Source organism: Canis lupus, chromosome 30 (assembly GCF_003254725.2).
Source record: "Canis lupus dingo isolate Sandy chromosome 30, ASM325472v2, whole genome shotgun sequence".
NCBI classification, from domain to species: Eukaryota; Metazoa; Chordata; class Mammalia; order Carnivora; family Canidae; genus Canis; species Canis lupus.
The window spans coordinates 19,414,395-19,434,002 of NC_064272.1; the positions used below are offsets into that span (position 1 = coordinate 19,414,395).

Here is a 19,608-nt window from a genome sequence, read left to right on the forward strand (position 1 = left end):
TGGCCTGAGGTAGAAATGAGCTTTGTGTATTGTAAATAAAAACATCAGTGTGGCTAGTTAGAGCTTCAGGGGAGAATGATGAATGAAGAGGTTAGGCTGGTGGCAAATCATGTAGAAACTTGTAGGCCATAGTAACAAGTTTCCCATTCCAACTGTGTTTATTTGGTTTTGTAGTGTCAACCCCACACTGTGTCCTAACACTCTTTGTTTTCCTGTAACTAAGAATAAACATTTGTAATTGGAATTATTGCTATGCCTGTCTTGCAAATTTGACATTTATTAAGTTCATGAAGGAGAATAAAGTTCTGATAATCATTCATTTAATCAATGCACATATATTTATTGTACAATGTACAAAGCTACCTGGTAAGCTTTTAGGATCCACAAAAACCTTCAAAGAGATAAAAGGACTTAAAGTGGGCCTTGAAGAAACCCGTTCTCTCAAGCAGCTTACGGATGAGGTAACTCTCAAGGTAGAAAAATGATTCCTAGTACCCATACCAAATTCCTAAGCCTAGGAAATTTTATGTCATGGCAAATGTTGAAATCAAATAATAGACAATTTGGCCACAAATTGAATTTCTTTCCTTTTTTTTTTTTAAGATTTTATTTATTTATTCCTGAGAGACACAGAGAGAGAGACAGAGACATAGGCAGAGGGAGAATCAGGCTCCCTACAGGGAGCTTGATGAGGGACTTGATCCCAGGACCCCGGGATCATGACTGAACTGAAGGCAGCCACTCAACCACTAAGCCACCCAGGTACCCTAACAAACCGAAATTTCAATAGGCAATAAGTTACCTGTAACAACAGTAACCTTCCCTCCTGAGGCCCTCTATTCATCCCACCTCATCTGGTGTGTCCTTGCACATGTCATTTTTCACTTTTTCCCTCATTATCAGTCTCTGCATTAGTCCTGTTACATGAAATGCCCTGGGAAGAAATATTTTGTAAGGACAACAGTAGCCACTTACGGGTACTCTCAGGTTAAGGGCAGTATGAATGAACCACTCACAGAATGGAAAGGAAAGCAAGGAGCTCTTCTAATAACTTCAAGAACATGCACTGTATCATACCTGCACAGACTGGTCTCTCCAACAGGAAATTAGCTTCAAAAGTGAAATATCAGCTTCAGGTGTATGGGATTCATTCTTACCTAGAAATACAGAAAACATATTTGTATCTCAAGAGTATTAAAAAATGGATACAACCCAATGATCCTTAACCCTGGCTGCCTGTTAGAATCACCTGGGGAGCATTTTTTCCATAAACACCAATGTCCAGGTTCAATCTTTCAAAAATTCTGATTTAATCAGCCATGGGGGGAGAAGAGGGCAGGCATTAAGTACTTTGTAAAAGTAACTCAGGTGATTTTCATGTGTGACCAGAGTCAAGAACCATTTACTAATTTATATGTATTTCTAGCAGTTATGCTAATACATATTTACATCAAATCAAATTCATCCTTATGCCCTAAACCCATCTTTGTAACTTTTGGCAATGGAGTACAATGAATAATGATCCCACCCAAAGCAGATTGCCAAATTTTACAATTCCTCCCTCATGCAAATAGATCCTGAAATACTACCTTCCCATGAATCAGCACCTATCACATGGAAATCATATAAAAGATTTCCTTTGATTTGTCCTTACCCAGCTATACTACTTTGATCAATAGATATAGCACTTATGTTTTAATTTGACTCATTTTGTTATGTATTGTTTCTCTTAAGTTTGCCCTTTTGAATGTCCTTTCTATCTATTTGCCTTAATGTTCAGTGTGAAATTTTAAGAGTGAGCTAGAGCTTGGTTTATTTAAATTGATCCAGAGAGTGTCCAGCAGCCCCCTACACAAAAAAGCACTTAATAAGTGCCTTTTCATTAATTGAAAATGTACATATTATCATCCAAATGAAAAATTGATCAATTAAGGCTTTCTGATGGCTAAAGTATATTATCTAGGTGCCAGATCCTGGGAGTGAGATAAGGAAAAATGATGATGGCTTGCATTGGAGGGAAAATTACTCTAATTGTCTATTTAAATTAATATATTAATATGTGTTTGAAATTCTGGCATCAACTCTTTTAGTATTAGTACAGTGTGCTTTTCATTGAATTACCATTTTATACATTAATAGATATGTACATGTGTGTACATATGTACAAATATATATTTTCTAAATGTTTTATATTTTATACATGTATTTTTACATATCACATTAGTGGTCAAGGGAAGTGTGATAGAAAGTATTGAACATAATGTGAACTGAGAATGTTATAGAGATATATAAGAAACTTCTGACTTGTTATTGATATCGTTATTTTTCCCTGATGGAACATATGATGTGAATTTGAAATGACCAAGACCAGTGCATAAAACATGTAAGTACGATGGAGCATTATGATTTTGAAGTCATATTTTCCATTGCTTCATGAGCACAGCAGGTAAGAGAAAATTTTCTTTTGATCTCTCTCCTTCCCCCCCCTTCTCTCATTCTGTTGACCTTGTGACTCTACCATCAAAGCTAAATATTGGTCTCAACTGTAACTACTTACTGGCATCATGGGGTACTTCACAGTGCACTTTAATGTGATGTTAAAATTTTAATATGAGGTAGAAATGAGAGCCAACTTCTCTTGGCAATGTCAGTGAGCTAAAGAATTAATTGCAACATCAGGGGGAAAGATAAAAAGAAAACACCCCAGGCTTACCAATATTACTGAGTCACCATTTTTGCTGACAGAAGTGGGTATTGGTTCCTGTCAACTCTTTAGAATGAGCACCTCAGAGCATTATTTTATTCTTTAGGCTTGACTCTACCAAATTAATAGCATAAAGTGAACCCCTCCTTTCCCTTCACCTCCCATCTTCCAATTATTAAAACGCAAAACCATGTTTCCTTAGGACCTGAGTGAATCTGAAATGCTATAAATGCCACCTCTCAACAGGCGGGACACTATTCAATAATAACACTAGTTGCTCCTACTGCTCTGGTTGGGGCCCCCTTGGCTCTGCTTAGCAATTCTCTTGGTCTTTGCAGAAACCACTTATATAACGCCTTAAATTCTAATCCTTTTATTAATGTTATAGAAAATGAAAACAAGGATAAATGCCCTAAGGAGAGCTACTACTTAAGGAGGAGGCAGGCAACCCAGGCTGGGACCATTTAGAGGGGACAACAGTTGTAATCATAACTGAGAAGCATGCTGACATAATGCAAAGAGCAAGTGGTTTGGGACCAGACAGGGTTGACCTGGAAGCCTGACTCTTCTGCTCAACAGCATTTTGCCTCTGAGTGAGTCATCTAACTTCCCTGAGTTCAGTTTTCCTAAGGATACCACAGAGATGGTCCCTTCTACCGTTCAAGTTTGTTTATATATTGAGATAGTATGTGTAAAGCCATGAGCATAATTCTTTGAATATACTAGTCACTCAAAAATTGGAAGCTATTAATGAACTATCACTTTAAAATATTCCAAATATTCTTTTCAATAACTTTGAGAAGGCAGGCCCCTATGTACTATTGTTCAGAGCATGTAAATGTATCGATCATTTACTGCACAACTTTGGATACACCATGCACACCAAGTCTAGAATCTTATTCACATTTTACAAATATAGTAAATACTGCTTTTAAAGGAGTAAAAAACATGCCCAAGCTGCATAAGTGGTAAGTGGCAAAACTAGATCTTAAACCTCAGCCATCTATTTCCAAGATGATTGTTCTATTTACTATTCACCCATTAATCCAAAGGTATTTGCTTAATTCCTTCAAGGCTTTGTTCTGAGAACTAGGGATACAGTAGTAAATAAAGCTGTCATAAAAAAATAATAACCCCCATGGAGCTTACATTTTAGTAGCAGGACATAGACAGCAAATGAAAAGAGAGATATTACATCAGAGAGTGAAAAGAATTATGGAAAACAGTAAAACAGGGAATGGGATAGAGTGTGCTGAGGAGAAAGAAGAGCACCTTGATTGATAAAATGACATTTGAGCAACAATGAAAGATGTAAGGTGGAGGCAGGATGCAGCAGGTTGGCCTCTGGGATCTGCGGAAAGAACATTCCAGGCAGCAGAAGAGTAGTGCAAAGCCCCTAAGACCTGCCTGTCTGTTTGGGTAAGAGTAAAAGGTCCAATGTAGCTGGAACATGCTAAACAAGGGATAAGTACAAACAAAGAGATGAGGTCAGATCGGAGTGGCATCGTGTGCAATAGTGGAAGCAGAACAGCCAGGTTATAAAGGGCCTTATATGTTATCCTAAGGACTATGGCATTTATTTATTTATTTATTTAGGCTTTTATTTGGAGTGGAACAGAAGCTGCTGAAACATTTTAAACAGAAGCATAAGGTTCTGACTTAGTTTCCAATAGGTCATGTTGGCTGTTTGATTGTGAATAGAGTATGGGAAGAAGATATAGGAGCAGAGGAGTGGTTAGGAGGTTTCCAGGGTAGTCCAGGCAGGGGGAGATAAAGGCTACCGAGCGGGGTGGGGAGGTCACATAGGTAGAGAGAAACAGTCAGAATCAGGGATATATTATGAAGGTAGAATCAATATATTTACTAAAAGATTGGATGTGGGTTTTGAAAAAAGGAGAAAGTCAAAATTACACCAAAGTTCTTGGCCTGAACAACTAGAAGGGCAGTTTTGCCATTTACTGAATGAAAAAGATTTAGAGAAGGAGGTTTTGAGGATAAATTAGCTATTTGGCTTCAAAAGAAAATCTAAACACCAAGACTATTACTCAGAAGAATTCAAGGACCATTATATAACCTTCTGAAAAAGCTATAAAATTCTCTAATATAATAATCATTTATTTGGTAATAAAGATACTGATGTAATAAGCTTCCCCATAAATCACATGTGACCTTAATTTAATATCCAAATATTTCTTTTGCTGGAAAATTTTAGACTACAGGCATTTCAAAGATCATTTGTCTTATAATGTTATTTATTTATTTATTTATTTATTTTTTTAAACAAATTTCTTATTTATTTATTTATTTATTTATTTATTTATTTATTTATTTATTTATGATAGTCACAGAGAGAGAGAGAGAGAGGCAGAGACACAGGCAGAGGGAGAAGCAGGCTCCATGCACCGGGAGCCTGATGTGGGATTCGATCCCGGGTCTCCAGGATTGCGCCCTGGGCCAAAGGCAGGCGCCAAACCGCTGCGCCACCCAGGGATCCCATAATGTTATTTATTTTAATAAAAACATCATATATATTTCAAATACAGAATACAAAAGTATAGCCATGTGAAATGCAAACTAAATCAAACAATAAATGCAAACACTGCTCATTCTAAACTGTAGCATGTGATCCAGTTATAGATAGACTAGTTATTTTCTATTTTATAGAGGAAAAATATCAGACTATATCTGTGAGTCCCTTACCATTTCGTAAGTAACCATAGAAGCTTGAAATATTCAAAATCTCATTCCCAGGACTTTTTGCCTTGTTGTGCACAGATTCCATTTTGAAAGACCTGCGGGGGAAAAAATAAAGGATATCATTAAAGATGTATGGAAAGTATTTTTAGAAATAAATTTAAAAATGAGTGCATGACCAATTCAAAAATTCAGGAATAGAACACAAATTATTTTTAGCACGTTATTTTTAACGTCGTCCACATTAATCTCTTTGGTAAATCTTACTCTCCACTTTGTTCCTACCTAAAATCTTAATCCCAGTTTTGAATCTTAGTTTACCGAATTTACCTTATGACTCACTTTTCCAGGAGGAGCCCCACTACGTTAAGTCATGTAATTTGTGACTAATGTAATATATTTTGAATTCTAATATGTTGGCATCTGCCAGAGTTCTTCCCAGGTAGTGTAAGACCTGATGAAGGCAGGCTTTACCCTAGCCAGGGATTCTATTATAGGAACTTTCAGATACTCTTTAGGGATATACTCATGGCTCTTACCTTAAAATACAGTTAGGTCATGCACTCAGTTGTTAAGCACACAAGGATTTCTCAACCTTCAAAACCACAGTGAAATGTTAGTGAAATGGCCAAATCTGTTGGAAAGATTTGGTCTGACAAATCCTACGTATTATTTTGACTTCCTAAAAAATGACACACAGTCTGACAGCAGATCAAAGTTGAAGTCACTGATTTTGGGAGGCAGTCTCTAATCCCAACAACTCCTTCAATATTGTGTTTGTTTTAATGATGAATTTTGTAAAGAATTAAGTAATGGATGGCAGCAACTTAGGCTATTTAGTGGAAGGCAGGCTGAAAGCCCATAATCTCCCCTCGGGGCCCCAGAAACACCCTCTACATTTTGTACTCTATTATCAGGAGCAAACTCAGAATGAAAACCTCCATCAAACAGTAACAAAGTCCCTCATTGGCTCTGATTAGACAAACAGAATTTGTTAGCAGCCCAGGTTTTTAAGAATCTGAAGAAATCTTAATGGTGATCTATCCCACCCACCTCATTTTCTAAATGAGGAAAGCATGGCCCAGAGGGGCTAAGTAACTTGTCTAAAGCTACCTGGCTAGTTAAACAACAAAACCAGGATTTATTCCCAGGTTTTCAGGCTCTAGGCTGACTGCACTTTTCTTTTCTTACCATATTTTCAATTCTTTGTAATTTTCTAAGTAATAGAAAGAAGAGAAAACTAAAAGAAGCCTATATGAAATTTATACATACATATATGTACATACATACACACACATATAAATGTATATATATTTTTTCTTCTGTTTATATTTATATAAATAAACATAAAAGAAATAGAAGAAATTATATATAATATATATAAATATAAATAAATAGAATAAAAGAAATAGAGGAAAATCTTATACATGTATACATATATAGATATATGTAAATAAACAGAAGAAAATAGAGGAAGAGTAAGTATACAGATCACAGAAATTTATCAGTCTACTTCCTCCTTATTAGGGCACAGAACAGAAAATGGGAAACCCTGTAGTATAGAAGCATTTTAATGGATGGAATCATAACATTGAATCCTATATAATCTACATAGACTTGTTACCATACTGTAGGCCCACTAAGGGCAGAAACTGTGCCAATCATACAGTGCCTGGAACTGAGCTCCTATCACAGAATGGAAATGTCAAGGACCATTTACCACGATATATTGGAAAGTGAGAACAATGTCTCTTTTGTAAAAGCGTTCCGATGGTTTCATCTCTCACTAATTACTCTTTAACCACCAAAATACTTATCTATGTGACAAAGATTTTTTCCTCATTTACCCTACTTCAGTGTTTTCCATTTATTTTATGTGTATTATTTTTATCATTTGAATTAGTTCCTACCCAAATGAGAAATTTCTTTATAGTTCCTCATAGGCTAGTGCTAAGGACATATGCAGTGAGTGCTTGAGTTCAATCCTCTAACATCAGACTCTGAAAAACTATGCTGAATTCTAGCAGTGGAAGAAGGTAAACCCACAGAGTTAAGATTAATAATGAATTAGGCTCCAGAATTAGACTGGTGGTCAGCTTTGAATCAGCCTCTAGGAGCTGAATTAATCTTGGAGTTGATATTTTCTCTCCATAAGACTCAATATCCTCATCTCTACAAAGAACAGAATAATAGCACCTATATGCCAGTTTGCATATTAAATGAAATTATGTAAGTAAAGTACTTACATGATGACTAATAGATATTAAACATTCAAAAAACAATAGCTACTTTTACTAATCTGCACTTTTTATAAATGAATTACTGATAGCCTCCTCCAGTTTAACACGTGAAAGTATAAATTAAATGGTAAGATTTGAGGTATGAAATTTTAAAACTTTTTCTGATGATATATGAAATACATTATCATTGACATTTACTTAAATGTTCTTTGTTCATATTTAATTCACAGCAAGTAAAATGGATTTTAAGGTGTGTATATGAATCAATCTATCTATCATCTCTCTCTCTCTCTACCTATCTATTAAATCATTCAGCACCCAGCACTATGATTTTCCTGGCACATATTATGAGAGCAATGGATATTTGTTGAATGAATACATTTTCAAATATATAGATTTATTGCCCAAATTATCCTCCAGTCCCAAAGAATTAAGAGGAAGATTTTCTTAAATGTGTTTTGAGTTAAGGGAGTTGTTGCACATTCGCTCTTCATCTCCAAAAAGGAAGAAAGGAAGGAAGGAAAGGAGGGAGGGTGATTAGAGAGCTGAATGTAGCAAATAATGATAATTTTTTTTAATGTCCCAAATAACAATAGTCAAGATCTTTATGCATGTCTTACCTGGCAGTTCCACATGCGAACTCTAAAGGCATGTTAACTAACCTACTAACTACAAACAGTCTGCCCAATAAATAAACTAGAGTGTTTGGCTCTTGCAAAGAATCACAATTACTCTTCAGACCTCTTGGCATCCCAACCTGATTTGGAAGAGTGGACGTGTATTTATTTGACAAGTCCAAAACTTTTTCGGAAAATAAATTTACTTTTGAATCGTCTTTTTTCATTTCAGCATTGCATATATCCCATCCCGGCAGCATCAATGAGAAGCAATCTTCATTTGAGGCAAGTCCTAAAGAAACTGAATCCTGAAGCTTTAAAATATTGAGATGCTTAATGCAGAGATTATCTAATTCTTTATCCACTCCCCATGGCAAAAAGCAAGATAGAAACAATTTAGCTGCATCTATTGTGATGTTGGCATCCACTTTTCTTGATGGCTTAGGGTGCATCTTCTTGGAATTCTTCATTTTTTTCTGCCTTTTAATGCCATCACTTTCTTCTAAGAACTTGACAGTATTATCTCCTTGGGCTGGGTTTTCAACAACAGGCTTGGCTTGCACTTCTGCTGACAGAGAACCACAAGCAGTTTTATTTCTTTTCAGAGTCAATGTTTTCTTCTCCACTGTGCTTTTGGCTCTTCTCAGGATCTCACTACCATAGAACGAATTGGAAGGGTCAACATCACAGATTGGAGTTGGCAGTAAAAGTTCAACCAGGTTTTCCAGATCAAATAGAAGGATATGAAAGCCAATGTTACTCCATTTTATCTTCACAGGCAAGACATTAAAAGGTCCTGAGAAAGACCTGGCATCAGCAACCTAAGGGGATTTAAAAAATATATATATGTGTCAAGGTTATTATTTTTAAGTGGTTTTATTAAAGGTTCCATATTAAAATGGCATAAAAAGAAAGTATTAAGTAGCAGTACAATTAAAGGCAAGTCATTTCAATTTTTTGTCTTAGTTCTAAAAATTCCTCTCTAAATTAAACATCCAATATTCCAATATTCCTTAAATATTCTATATTCTTTTTATTAAGATTGCATTTATTTTTTCATGAAAGACACAGAGAGAGGCAGAGACATAGGCAGAGGGAGAAGCAGGCTCTCTGCCGGGAGCCTGATGTGGGACTTGATCCCAGGGCTGGGCGATCAGGACCTGAGCTGAAGGCAGACGCTCAACCACTGAGCCACCCAGGTGCCCCAAACATTTTATATTCTTAATATTTCTTAAAAACTTTTTTCCTCCATAAAACTTTTATTTTTCCTCTAAAAATATGAATTAAGACGAGGGAGTAAGATAATGTCCTTTTATATATGATTTTATATCTTCCTATCAACATAGCCATGAAGATATACAATAGGGAAAAAGGGCTTGAAAATTAAGGGGAAGAAAAGAACATCTGCAAGAATTTAGAAAGTCTTGATGAAAATGGTGTCTTCAAATTTGTTTAAAATTTTAAATATTTGGAAATAACCTAGATGCTAACAAGTGTCAAATAGCTTTTTTTTTTTTCTTGGTAAGCCTTGTGCTATGAACTTGCATTTATTCTTTCTCTGCCTAAAATGATTTTGCCCAAAATATTGGCATGGTTGGCTCCCATACTTGTTATGTTTTTGCTCATTTATGAGGCCTTCCTTGAGTACCTTCGCTCCTCATTCCAACCCATTGCTATATTCATTACTCTAACATCCTCATTACTCTCTATCCACTGCTTTTTTTCTCCCTCATACTTATGGTTACCTTATATTACATGAGATACTTGTTTGTTTACTGTATATCTTCCTCTGTAGCATTCAAAGTCCACCTTTGCAGGAGTTCTGTGCATTGTTTTGCCCCTTATGTCTATAAAACGATGCTGATATATATAGCATTACTAAGGGACTCAATAAATATTTGTTTTTTTCAATAAATATTTGTTGAATGAACGATTAGCTTATGCATACAATGAAACAGCATTAAAATATTTAAAAATGCTGGTGTAAAACTATGTCTATTGGGAAAACTGCTCTATTAGGCAGAAAAAAATAATCCCCCTTTTGCAAAACTACGTGTGTGAATATATATATTTACATATTGATATATATACATATGTAAGTATATATACATACATGCATTTAATATATAATATAAATATATGTATACATTATATATAATTAATATATATAGTTAACATAAATACACACACACACACATATATATAGTCACAAAAGGCATGCACCAAAATGCTAACAACAGTTAATTGGGAAGAGAGGATTAAAATAATCTTTATTTATATCTTAGGGTTTTTTTTGTTTATTTGTTTCTTTTCTTTCTTTTTTTTTTTTTTTTAGTTTTTTGGAGTTTGTTGCAGTGACATATTTAATTTATGATTATAAAAAATAAAATTTAAAAACCAACTGTTAAAAAACTTAAAGGTAAAAAATCAAAATGGGGCAAACTTAAAAACAATATTTCCACTAATAAGATTAATGTAATTATTCATAAATGATTTTTGCAAATCAAAAATAAAGAGTACTATACAGTCTAAAAAAATGAGCAAACAGCATCAAAAGCAATTCACAAAGAATAACATCCAAATTAAAATATGAAAGAAAATGTTCACCACCCATAGTAACCAAGCAAAACTGAGATAATAGTACCATTTATTACCTATTAATTTGGCAAAGAAGACTTCTTACAATATTTATTATTATGTAATGTTTAATACATATGAAATAACAGACAAACCATATATTTGGTCTTTTTAGCATTATCAATGTTGTATATAAAGAAACATGGACATAACTATATGGCACCATTATTCATTGTTGCCCCACACTAGAACTTAAACGTCCACTGACAGTGGAATGGATAGACGTTGTGATGTATCCATGCAACAAAAAATGATACAATAGTGAAAATTAGAGAACTATAGATATTCAACAACAGGTACAAAGTGTGTGAATCTACTCACATAATGTTGACCAAAGAAGCCAGACACAAAATAATTACTGTATGATGTCATTCATGTTAAGTTAAAAAAAAAAAAACGGGCAAAAAACCCCAATAGGGTTCAAGGATGCATACACAGATTTAAATCTATAAGGATAGTGATTACCTTTGGAGGACAGGAGGACATAGTTTCTACAGTGCCGAGTATTTTTTTACTTCATTTTTGTAGTGATTATGCAAGTAGGCACTTGGAGGGAATTCATTGTGCTATCCATTTTTGTCCTGTGCTTATTTTTTCTGTATTTTAATTTCATAGTAAATAAATAATGTTAATGAAATGCCAAATGAATATTAACGAAGTGTTCCATTCTGGATAAAAAAATAGAACTTTCCCCTATTCTATACTTCTGTCTACTGTCAGAGGTGACCAATACTTTGAATTTCATGTTTATTATTTCTTTGGTTTCATTTAGCATCTTAACCTTAAATATGTATTTCCAACTGACTTATTTAATTTGCTTGTTTTATATTTTCATATAAATACTAACACAGTGTTTATAATGTTCCAATTTGCTTTATCTATGTGAAAACTTCTATTTGTAGGATTCATATTTGTTGATGATTATACCTGTAGTTCTTTCATTTTCACTGTTGTAAAAAGTATTATGCTTTATGATAATATAGTTTATCTATCTACTGTTTTTAAATGGCCATTTACATTATTTCCAAGACTCATTATTGCAAAAAGAAAGAAAAAAGCTACAGTGAATATTCTCCTGGTAAAGACTTCTGGTTCACATTTGTAAAAGTTTCTAGAGTAACAATAATTCATAAGACATGTACTTCCTTAACCGTAAGGTTATCCGAAATTCTTCTCCCAAGTGATTTGCACCAATCTATAAATCTCAAAGCATTGTATGAAGAGTTTCCATAAACCACATCCTCATTAACACAGGATCTTATTTTTGTCAATATATGGGATATAAGTTGGTATCTCTTATAATTTTAATTTTCATTTCTTCAATTATTATCATTAATTATCAAGGCAATATTTCATTGGCCTTTCATGTTGTTGTATAAAGTGCCTACCCATGGCTTTTATAAACTTTCTAGTTATCCTTTTCTTATTGCTGCCTGGGATATTAATTTATCTAGGACCCACAATATTCCATGGTCTAAAGAGCTTTACAAAGAGACTTCAGATCTGGCGGGTAGGTTCTCCTATTCAGTTGTTCCTATGGTCTTTCACTCTTTCATACAGGTTTGAGGATGTTTGTCAAGTTCCAGGGTGTATCTCCCCCTTACTTAGACCATGCTTAATTTCTTTTGATAGTTTAGTGATAGTTCAGAGGGAGGCTTATATTATTTGCTTATCAGTTTTTTAAACTTCCTGTAGCTATGGGTTCTTTTTCATTTCTGATATTAATTTTGTTGCTTTTACTTTTTTTTTCTCTTGCCAGAAGTTTATTGATTTTGATATTCTTTTCAAAGAATCAACTTTTTGACTTTGTAGATCCTCTTAATGGAGTAATGTTTTTCTTGGAAGATCGTTTCACTGAATGTACAATTTTAATCTCACTTATTTTCTTAGAGCATTTTTGAAGGCATTCTCCTGTAGTCTTTGATTCAGTTGAGATGTCAGCTGGTACTCTGTCACTCTGTCTTTTCAAATCTTTTTGTCTTTACTATTCAGGATAGAATCGTAGAATCACTAGAATTCTTTTAAGTGTGGATGTTTTCCCCCAATCTTACATTATATCTGAGTATTCCTATCTTTTCTTAATTTTGTTAAGTTCTGACTTACCTGTTTGAATATGTTCCCTCTCCATTCCTTTAGCCCCATGCAGAACTCTGATGAGCTGTTTGTCAGACACTCTGTCCTCTCATGTTTTTTTTTTAATCTCTTTTTCTCTTTGTGCCTCATGCTGGGTATCTGGGTATCACTTCAGAATTCTCTTTTAGCTTGCCAATTTTCTTCTCACTTGTCTTTACTATAACATTTAACTTACCCATTGAGTTTTTAATTTTAATTTTTACATTTTCAATCTCCGTAAATTCTATTTGGCCTCTTAAAAAACAGATTGTTTGCTTTTACAGTCAATTATTTCTTATATTTTTAAACCATTCTTTTATTTTTTAAAAAGTACTTCTTTTGTATGATGTATCTATAAATCCAATTTTTAAAATCCTTCTGAGTACAACATTGGTTTTTGATTTTGCGGATGCTTTTCTGTTTCCTTATGTTTTATAACGGGGTGTGTGCAAGTGTGAAACATTATCAGTGAGAAGCCTTTGAGCCATGGGTTGAAAATGCATTCTTCAATAGAGAATTTGTGTTTGTGACTGCCAAGTACCCAAGGAGTAGAGATGTTTATTTTATTAGCCCACTCATAGATAGAAATTAGGTTTGTAAATAGGAATAAAAATTAAATTTCAGTACCTCCCCCTAATCCATGGGATACATGTTCCAAAGCCTCCTAGTAGATGCCTGAGACCACAGATACCACTAAACCCTATATTTACTGTTTTTCCCTATGCATACATCCCTTTGATAAAGTTTAATTTATAAGTTAGGCACAGGAAAAGATTAACAGTAATAACTAATAATAAAAGAGAACACTTAGAAAAATATACTGTAATAGGGATCCCTGGGTGGCGCAGCGGTTTGGCGCCTGCCTTTGGCCCAGGGCGCGATCCTGGAGACCCGGGATCGAATCCCACGTCAGGCTCCCGGTGCATGGAGCCTGCTTCTCCCTCTGCCTGTGTCTCTGCGCCTCTCTCTCTCTCTCTGTGTGTGTAACTATCATAAATAAATAAAAATTTAAAAAAAAAAATATACTGTAATAAAAGCAATGGGAATATGGACTCTCTCTCAAAATATCTTATTGTAATAGATTCACCCTTCTTGTGATAATGTGAGATGATAAAATGCCTACAGATGAGATAAAATGAGGTAAATGACATAGGCAGTGTGGTATAGCTTTAGGTTACCACTGACCTCATAATATTTCAAGAGGAGGATCATCTACTTCTGAACCATGGGTAACTGCAATTGTGGGTAAGGAGGGAGAGAGAATGGGCTCTCTTATATTTCACAATGGGTGAATCTCATTCTCAATTGGCATCTCTCTTATGAAACACAGTTGGCAAAATGTATCAACAACTTAAATTGTAACACCTGGGATATGGAAATTCTTTTAAAAATGATTTATCCTAAAGATAAAATACAAGGGCACACAAAATTACATGAAAAAGCATGTTCACTGTAGAATTTTCTACATCAATAAGCTGAAGATAACTTAAATGTCCCATAATACAGACTAAGCTAAATAGATTATGATACATGGACATATTAAAATACCAAGGACATATTAAAAAGAGATTTTTTTGTAAAATATTTAATGCCCTGGCAAGAAGTTCACATACATTGTCTATGAGAAAAATCCCTAGATTTAAAAAGCATAATCCCATCTTTTATAAAATTGCAGAGATTTCTTAACATCTCCTTTTGATTATATCTATTTTTAAAGGTTTTATTTTTAAGTAATCTCTATACCCAACATGGGTCTTAAACTCACAACTCCGAGACTAAGAATCACATGTTCTATCAACTGAGCCAGCCAGGCACCCTTTGATTATACCTATTTTTAAAATTTCTACAAAACCTACATTTTTAATATACTAAACAAAATTCTTTTTAAAAAGTAATAAGAATGGCCAAGAAAAATGTCAATAACGGATATGGCTATCTAGATGTTTTTAACATTGTGCCTCCTTCTGCAAAAATACATTAATCAGATTAAATTTAAACATTAGATTTGCTAGAAAATCAAAGGCTAATATTTTAGATATATACACAACTCGCAAAAAATAATTAGGAAAATACTCATATCTCAAGACATAAAATGAGCAGGAGACAAAAATATCACAGAGGGGGATAGTTTTTAAACCATTTATCTCAATAAAAATGAAACAAGTATAAAAGTTTACAGACAACACTGGTTCTGAGCCCTTATATTTGCTAAAATCTTCTCAAACATAGCAAACGAAAAGTAGAGGATCTCATGCTGTCAAGTGCATGTTTTAACAGGACTCTGATGACATCTAGATGGCCTTATCCTTTTTTCAAAAACATTACTATGACATGTATCAAGAGTCTTAAAAATATTCACCATTATTTTCTCGGGGTGCCTGGATGGCTCCCTAAATATAATCACCTTAAGCCTCAGGAGCAACTGGACGCTTTAGAATATTTTCAAATCAAAAGTATTATTCCAAGTTTTTTTTTAAAGATTTCTTTATTTATTTGAGGAAGAGAGAGAGAGAGAGAGAGAGAGAGAGCGAGCCCATGAGTGTGTGTGTGTGTGTGTGTGTGTGTGTGTGTGTGTGTGTGGTGGGGGGGGGGTCTAGGGTGGGAGGGGTAGAGGGTGAGGGAAAGAAGCCCAATGCAGGGCTTGATTCCAAAACCCTGAGATCATGACCTGAGCTGAAACCTAGAGCAAGATACTTAACCAATTGCACCACCCAGGTGCCCCCTGTTTTCTTTAACATACAATAAATTTGGTTTTCATTTGGAAACAAGTCAGATTATAAGTATAAACCATTGTTATGTTTTTTTTTTAATATTTTATTTATTTATCCATGAGAGACACAGTGAGAGAGGCAGAGACGTAGGCAGAGGGAGAAGCAGGCTCCTTACAGGGAGCCTGATGCAGGACTGGATCCTGACCCTGGGATCACGCCCTGAGCCAAAGGCAGATGCTCAACCCCTGAGCCACCCAGGTGTCCCACCATTGTTATATTTAAATGTGCTAAAATGATTGAATATTATAATACTAGATTGTTATTGTTGTTTAAAAATTGTTAAATCTTTTAAGAAATAGTATATTTTTAAAGTTATGTTACGAAAGGACTTTAAAAACAATACTACCATCATTTTGAACATAAGCAATGTAGACAATAAATGCCAATAATACTAATTACTGAGCTTTCACATTATAGATTGGACATGCACAATATTTAGTAATGTTTAGCAAAGGCTATAATAAATGTTAACCTTATTTATATTTATATGGCACTGTACACTATATATTTTGCAAACAAGAATTCTATTAAAAATACCCGGCTAAAGGGGCACCTGGGTGGCTCAATGGTTGAGAGTCTGACTTTAGCTAGGTCATGATCCTGGGGTCCTGGGACTGAGTCCCACATCAGGCGCTCTGCTCACCGAGAAGCCTGCTTCTCCCTCTGCCTGTGTCTCTGCCTCTCTCTCTGTGTCTCTCATAAATAATAAATAAATAAATAAATAAATAAATAAATAAATAAATAAAGCCCTGCTAAAAATAAATTAAAAATAAATTAAAAGTATTCTGCTGAATCATGACTGAATAATGTTGTGTAAAAATATAAACACAATTATATTACTTTTAGAACGATCAAGTTTATGTAAACTATCATTTAACAGAAGTATTTAGAAACTTCCATCAATCTTATTACAATTAAAATCTAGAACAAGTAATCAAATACAAAAAAGTATTTAATAGAATCTATATCACTGCAAAATTGTGAGGGCTAAATATAAATTTTAAGTTATTAGTTCACGTGTTATTTACAGAATACTGTCTGACTGCCTGACATTAATTCTCTAAAATGTGCTGTCCAGGCTTTGCGTGCTGGTATTTGTCCCACTATCCCAACACCTTTACTCCCACTCTCTCAAGTTCCAGGTTGAAGCAACAGAGAAGGTGTTGTTTACAATCAGGAGGGCAAGAGGGTAGCACTAGGGGACAATGGTCCATTCCAACCTCTGAACTTTGTGAGCTTGGTGAGTAAAATGGTACTGATATATCTACATGTGAATGCCCTAAACAGCAGGTGGGGACTAGGAAGAGGCCCACAGAAAAGAGCTCTTTGTCTGAGTACACGGACTTTGGGAAAAGCTACTGAGTCAGAAAGTCTGCAAGTGAATCCCAGATGGCCAGCAGAAGAGAGAAATTATTCTTCCACTACCAGCAAGAACCCAGAATAAATGACAAGAAAACTAAAGTCAACAACACAAAATTCAAACTTTTCAACAACCCAATATACACATAAAAAGGAGAACCAAAAAAGACCCAAAAGTTTAGAAGAAAAAAATGTGATGGATGTGAAGGTATAACATCTTTATTTTAAAAAGTCTATTCATTTGCTTATTTTTCCTTTATCCTGCTGTGTTCAGCTTGTGCCTCTTCTTTTTCTATTTGATTCGGAGAGACAAAATGGTTAAACAAGACTGGTTCTACCCCCTGCCTTTGAAGGTGGAAATGCACTGTCTGACAACATGTTCTGATAAAACTTCTTTCTGAAAACATATTGGATCCCCCACTGAGTTTGTTGTGAAAGGATCTGACCTGCCCAACCTACCACAACCACAAAATAAGTTTTGTAAAATTGATGCTTAAAACTACATTTATCTTCTCACTTTTGTGACTTTGTGCAATAATACCTAATACAAATATTTAAATACTATGTGAAAAGTCATATAGACACTAGCTGCAGAAATATTCTAGGTATTTGATTATAATAGAGCCAGAAGAATTTAGAAATTATCTGATCTTAAACCTACAGAAAATGAGGAATAGAAGTAAACTGAATTACCTGGTTACTCATTTGGTAAATAGCCAAGTCAGGGTTCCCAAGTCCATTGTGGTTTTTTTTTTTTTTTTTTTTTTTGACTATTTTTCACACGACATTATGTGACTTAAATTTCTCAAAGAATAGAATAATGTTTCTCATTTATTATTTCTAAGATGTACAAAGTAACATCATTAGCTAAGCATACATTGCATGTAACACCATATTCACAGATATATAAAAACAAAAAAGCCATCATTATAAAAAAAACATTCACTAATGAACTGATCACTTATAAAACTAGTACCTAAACATGCCTCCGTTTCTAATATAAAGTCCCACCCCACCCATTAGTCAGGCTCTGACTGATTATTAAATGGTGTATTCCAATCACAGAGTAGATAGCAAATGCTGTTAAAAATGAAAATGAAGAATTACACTAAAGCCAGACAGGGATGTCAGAACTGCTTCACACCCAATGCCACTAACAAATAAGGATCCAGTGGAGAAGACAAGTTAACAACTGAAGAAGAGAGAATTAATTCAGATGCTTCAAATGACAAATCTTTTAATATAAAGAGTATTAAGAGAGGGCTGTAGAAAACTTATCTTTTCAATACTTCTCTAAAATAACTCTGTATTGTGAAATCCAAAAATAAAGTAAAAAGTGACAGATTATATACCATACAATTAAATCAGAAAAAAATACACAAGACAAAATACACAATTCGTTCTATTGTCACTTAAAGATTAGTGTGCAATTACAATCATAATCTAAACTTAGTTAAATATAAAATAAATTATATTATTTTAATAATATCATTTCATTTTTAAGTTAAAAATAAAATGCATTATTAGTATTTGTGATATCTAACTTGTCAGATTAACGTATGCTATGCTATGCTCTCCAATTCCTCTGACTCCTGGTAGATCACTTTCTGCTGTCTGCATGCTAATCACAGGGACTAAGATATTGACTTTCCGTAATTTCACCTCCTCTTGTTCTCAACTTTCTTTTCCCAGGTGTGCTTATAACTTTCAAAATTGCATATTTTAATGAGTTATGTAAACATTGAGGCACTCTGCATGTTAAATATAATCCCTAAGAAAATGAAGGGTGGTAATATAAAAGACCCTATGGTGAGGGATCACTCTAAAAACCATTGGCTACTTAGATATGGATAAAGCCACTGTAACAGATTAGAAAATAATCATAAGAAAATACAAAGAATCTGCACTCTTGTTATTCTGAAAAATTTAAATGATTTCTATTCATCAAATAAATATTGGAAATCACAGTTGATGTATTACAGGTGTAATTTATGCAAGAAAAAATATTAGGAATTCTACAAAATGTATCGATCCTCAAGGGAAAGTATCCATATCAAAAGATTTATCACAATGAAAATTTTTCAAGTAGTTTTAAAGAAAAAGTAATATAATTTCTTGAAGTAGAAAATTTTCTGAGAAACAAATCTACAATGTAGATGAATTTATAATCCTTATAGAAGAAGCTATCTTCAAAATCTAAGCCTCAAAGAACAGAAGATGTGGCACCCAGATACAAAAAGAAATTACAGTAGCTGCCTACATCTTTGCTACTAAAAAATTCAGATAGTTGTTTTGTTTTATAAAAAATGTAGAGGTTTTAAAAATATAAATTAACTTTGATTTGAAGATGGAAAAGTTTAGAATTTGAAGCAAACTATTTCTTCCAAATGCATACCAATAATAGTTGAAATATATATATGTGAAATATATATATTTCAACTATTTTAAATAAATAAATAAATAAATAAATAAAT

The 19,608-nt window shown here is 33.9% G+C and overlaps 1 protein-coding gene across 5 annotated transcripts in view; it reads right to left on the reverse strand.

Moving 5' to 3' along the window:
- The window catches only part of WDR72 (WD repeat domain 72), a 220,806-nt gene that overhangs the window by 86,681 nt on the left and 114,517 nt on the right, over positions 1 to 19,608 (reverse strand). For all 5 annotated transcript variants that reach the window (XM_049104237.1, XM_049104238.1, XM_049104240.1 and 2 more), the window contains 3 exons: positions 8,259 to 9,076; positions 5,405 to 5,496; positions 1,078 to 1,157 (listed from right to left, as the gene is read on the reverse strand). In XM_049104237.1, the coding sequence (XP_048960194.1) occupies positions 1,078 to 1,157; positions 5,405 to 5,496; positions 8,259 to 9,076 (990 nt within the window). The remainder of the gene's footprint in view (positions 1 to 1,077; positions 1,158 to 5,404; positions 5,497 to 8,258; positions 9,077 to 19,608) is intronic.